The sequence below is a fragment of the Lindgomyces ingoldianus genome (assembly GCF_010093535.1).
Source record: "Lindgomyces ingoldianus strain ATCC 200398 unplaced genomic scaffold BDR25scaffold_11, whole genome shotgun sequence".
Lineage (NCBI taxonomy): Eukaryota > Fungi > Ascomycota > Dothideomycetes > Pleosporales > Lindgomycetaceae > Lindgomyces > Lindgomyces ingoldianus.
The window spans coordinates 980,566-985,482 of NW_022985172.1; the positions used below are offsets into that span (position 1 = coordinate 980,566).

The following is a 4,917-nucleotide window of genomic DNA, read 5'->3' on the forward strand; positions in this document are numbered from 1 at the left end:
GGCGCCTGCTAGTTGCGTAGCACCTTTACTTTCTCTAGGTTAACTTTTAGTCCTTTATTTAAAAGTATATAGCTAAGATACTTTATTTAAGTAATATAAAATTTACTTTTTTTAATCTCTACCTATAATCTTGCTTACTAGAGCTTCTTTAAAACTTTTTTAACATAGAGGATATATGTTGCTTTATTTTTAAAGTAAATAAGAATGTTATTTAAGTAAGTAATGTAAAAATTATTAAGGTAGTTAATTAATACATTATTTATATAGCGCTAGTAAGTTACTAGGCTATTATATAATCTAAAAAGTAGCACTTTACATTTATATATTTTATATTATGTCTAAAAGGTAGTACACTTTTTAAAGCTTAGGTTTATCTTAATCTTATTAAAAGCTACGTAAATATTAAACTTAGTAAAAATAGCTGCCTTTATAGGTCTTAATAGAAGTTTGTTTATACACAGTATTAGATACACATCTTTACAGGTAATAGTGTTAAGTTTATAGTAATTAACACAAATACATAAGTTGCTATTTAGTTTCTGTATATAAAAAAATAAGAGATGTAAAAAGGCTCTAACTTTGCTTAATAAAGCTATATTTTAGATTATTTATAATATATTTCTTTATTACGTCTAGTTTCTTAACATTTTATTTATATAAAGGGCTATAACTGTTAAGAAGAGGTTCTATAAGGACAATCTTATAGTTATATAAGCAATGTGCTAGTAATTAGTAGGCTGTAGTGTAGCTAAATACATCTTAGTACTAATAGTATTTAGATAGTAATTAAAAGTTTACTAATACTTTAGTTTTACATCTATTATTTAATAGTAAAGCTTACTTATCTTTAATTAAAAACTTAATTTTATAAATAAAAGTAAAAAAAAACTTTTTTTATGTTAAAATAACAAGTATTTACTAAAATAAAAGTAATAGTAGAAGAATAGATGTTCTTTAGACCTGTTCTAGACTTCTTAATAGATAAGTAGATAGATAATTTAAGTGTCTTTAAACTATAGGTAATAGAAGAGCAGTATAATTTTAGTAGCCTTAGTAAACTCTTAATGCAGTAGATTGTTAGGCTGTATAACTACTAAATGTAATTCTTTTTTTATAGTGTGTTGTGTTATCTAATATCTAACTCTACTTCTTTAGTACGCGTAGGCTAGTTTAATTGCATAAGTAAAGGTAGTAAAAGTTTATAAGTAGTAGAATACTTACTAGGCTATATAATCTAATTTCTTTTTATATCTAGTTAGAGTTTAAAATAACATAACTATTTAATACTAATAATATAATCTTATAAGCTAAGGTTTATATTAATAAAAAGGTAGTTTTAAATGCTTCTACTTAAGGAACTGTTTAACCTAAGCGCCTTATACTACTGTTGTAGGGTAAACTACAGTTAGCTGCACCTTCTAGTCCTAGTAACCTAGCCTAACAGACTGTACACCTGTTAAAAGCTAATTTCTCTTCCTCTTCTACACTCTTAACCTCCTCTACAGGCCTAGAGTTCTTTAGATACTATTTCTCTAAAGTTAAAATTATAACATTAATTACTACCTTTTAATAAAGTATAAATCTTTATACTACTTTTACTAACTAGAGAATAATTAGCGCCTTACTAGTAGGCACTAGCTAGATTCTAACTCTAAATAAAGAAGTGTTAACTAAACAGCTAAATAACATAAAGAATAAAATAATAGAACTAAAGCAACTATTAGCCTAATTAGTAAATAATAGACTAATAATAGTAAACACTTAGATTTAAAACTTTTAACTTAAAGTATTAAATTTAAAAAATGCAGCCTAAAAAAAGCTAAGTGTAGACTTTAAAAAACATTAAAACTTACTTTTTCTAAACCTTCTACTAGAAGTGTAAAGAACCTTAAGCTGATTTTTATATAATGCTACTTTAATATGTAATATAACAAGGGCGCTTTTTAAACTTATAAGAAAATAATGTTTTAGATAGAACTTTACCTAGAAGGCCTTTTAGCTTTCTAGTTCTAACCTTCGGCAGACAGCTAGATAGATTTTAAAACTAATAAAAAAACTTTTTTCTTAAAAATAGAAAAATTTTTTTTAGCAGTATTAATTCTTTAAGAAAGCCTTAACTGCTATTTATAGATTAGTAAATTAGAAAAAAACAGCAGTTAATAAAATAAACGCCTTATAATAAGAAAAAAAACAGTCTAACACTACACAGCCTGCTTCTACAAGTAACTAGCTATCTGTAGATAGACAGACTAAAAAGCTATAACTAGAATGTTTTACAACAGGCTAAACAACATAGTTAAAGATAAGTTTATGTATAATAAAAAGCTAAAGACTTTAGAAAAATTTATTAACTAAGTAATAACTTATAATAAAAGACATGTAAAATGTTAGAAGGAAAAGAAAACTAGTATAATAACATAAAAGTCTAAATAGACATCTAAAAAAAGAAGGCCCTCTAATATAATAAAAAGCTAATAGACCTTAGTTATATAAAACATATATATAGTACTTCTAAGAAAAAAAGTAAGAGTCCTTTTAAAGGTAACAGACTACCTCTAAGTATGGAATAAAAAAAAATAGCTTAAAAAAAAGCCTATCTAAACTATAAAAAAGTAGGCCACTTCTATTAGAAATATCTAGACTCTAGAAACTTAAAGAATAAAAATAAGAGACTAGCTATAAAAGTTATATAAGCTAAATAAGAGCTAATATTAAAGGAAATTTATAATAAACTTAATAAATAACTTTGCTAGAGATGTAGAGCTAATTATAAACTACTAAATTATTTTAGAAATTACTAGAAAGTAGAAGTACAAGATAACTATAAGGTCCTCTAAGTGTGACGGTGCTGCTTGTCAAGCTCCGCTGCTAGTCACATGATCTCGCTAAGGGTTAATCGGGCGCGCTAGCGCCTTGGCGCTGCGCAAGCTTTTCTCTCGCGAAAACCCTTCGCCTCCTTCACTCCCCATCCTAGTTTAGCTGAAATAGAGCTGACCTACTCTACCTTACTTCCCCAGCTCTATACGGTAGTAGAGACAGTGCTTGTCATCACATTACTAAGGATAACACGCAATGTGCACAAACACTACGTAAACGCGCAGCGCTTAGGCCATGGGACAGACTTTTTAGAATGACTGTACTATTCTTTCAGCGAGAGAGAGTTGGGGCGAAGTGAATCTCGGCGTGCATAAGTATCCCAATCTGACTGGTCATGGGCTAGAGACCACTTTCGGAACTAGCTGCCCCGCTTCCGAAGGTAGGATGCCAGAAAACTTACCAAGCAATTTCACTCAACAGTGAATGCTAACGCCCGCCAAACGCTTCACCCATTGCCTCACACCTCGAATCTTTCCATTGATATTCACACGGAACATCACAATCCCCTACCATAGCATGGCGGGCGTCGCAACCTCGTACGATTGTACGTACATACCCTTCCAACTGAGTAGGTGCGACTCACGTATAGCCAGCACCCGTCCGCATCGCAGTAATTGGTGGTACTGGTGTGCAGGCGCTCCCTGGTTTCACCCTCATCGCAAGTCTCAATGTCACGACGCCATGGGGCTCTCCTTCCTCCCCAATCTCGATCCTCCAGCACCCTTCGCCAACGACCGGCAAGCCAATCCCCATCGCTTTTCTCTCCCGGCACGGACTGCACCATGAAATTGCGCCGCACGAGATCCCCAACCGTGCCAATCTAGCCGCACTCCGATCGATCGGCGTCCGTACAATCGTTGCTTTTAGCGCCGTGGGAAGTCTGCAGGAAGAGATTCGACCCCGCGATTTCGTGGTGCCGGACCAAGTCATTGATCGTACCAAAGGAATACGCCCATTCACATTCTTCGAAGGCGGTATGGTCGGCCACGTCGGTTTCGGCGACCCGTTTGATGAGGGCCTCGCCAAGATCGTGAGACAGTGTGGACACTCCCTCGAAGGAGAAGGAGTCCGACTCCACGACAAGGGGCTCGTTATCTGCATGGAAGGCCCTCAGTTCAGTACCCGTGCCGAGTCCAACTTGTACCGCTCCTGGGGCGGCTCTGTCATCAACATGTCTGCCCTTCCCGAAGCGAAGCTCGCGCGCGAAGCCGAAATGGCCTACCAGATGATCTGCATGGCCACCGATTACGATTGCTGGCATGACAGTGAGGATGTCAATGTCGAGATGGTCATGGGACATATGAAGGCGAATGCTGAGAACGCGCGGAGATTTGTAGGCGCCGTCCTAGATGAACTGAGCAAGGAGGAGCATGGGGAGCAGGTGTTGGCGAAGCATCTCGACGGGATGATGATGGGTGCTGGTAGCATCACGCATAAAGAAGGGAGGGGAAAAGAGTCTGAAGAGAAGCTGAGGTGGTTGTTTCCTGGTTATTTTGATTGACCACTGATGACCAAGGGGAGTTGAGGAGCTCTGATAATAGTCGGATCTTTCACTCTATGGGTATCAAATACCCATCACTCATGTTTGGTCCTTCTTGCCTTCACCGTGCATCCTAAGAATCCAATGCACGAAAAAATTTGAATCCTTGGCCATACCGTCTCCGCCACTTGGCAAGGTGCCCGCCATGAATCCGCAGATCTTGGCAGATCACCCCATGGAGCCCACGATGGAGGTTTGACTAGAGTCAGCCGCAAACTAAAGGCATAAGAGTTAAGCAGAGGCTCTTAGAAAGAAAGATGTAAACGAACTTACCACTGAACATAATATATCTATTACATGCGTTAATCCATGTAATGTCTTAGCATTCTCGTCGCGTCTTTTACGCCTTACTAAATACGTGAGAACCTTGACTAAGCAGCAATTTGTAACTATATAATACTAGAATAACTATTGCTTTAGACTAATTTTAAAGTTGTACGTAAATCTTAATTAAGAAAATAACTACTCTAAGTTATAGTCTCATAAAATTGTTACAATAT

General features: G+C 35.6%; 1 protein-coding gene across 1 annotated transcript; it reads left to right on the plus strand.

The window, feature by feature from the left end:
- Positions 1–3,290: 3,290 nt before the first annotated feature.
- On the plus strand, positions 3,291–4,691 carry BDR25DRAFT_341907 (Methylthioadenosine phosphorylase). The gene is made up of 2 exons (XM_033693654.1): positions 3,291–3,421; positions 3,471–4,691. The coding sequence occupies exons 1-2, from the start codon at positions 3,301–3,303 to the stop codon at positions 4,376–4,378; spliced, it is 1,029 nt and encodes a 342-aa protein (XP_033549379.1). The 5' UTR covers positions 3,291–3,300; the 3' UTR covers positions 4,379–4,691.
- Positions 4,692–4,917: the final 226 nt, after the last annotated feature.

Bases quoted from the DNA above. Each gene is read 5' to 3' on its own strand.
- BDR25DRAFT_341907 (XM_033693654.1), top strand. From the start codon at position 3,301: ATGCTAACGCCCGCCAAACGCTTCACCCATTGCCTCACACCTCGAATC. The intron at 3,422-3,470 runs GTACGTACATAC...ACGTATAGCCAG, and splicing joins CGTCGCAACCTCGTACGATT to CACCCGTCCGCATCGCAGTA.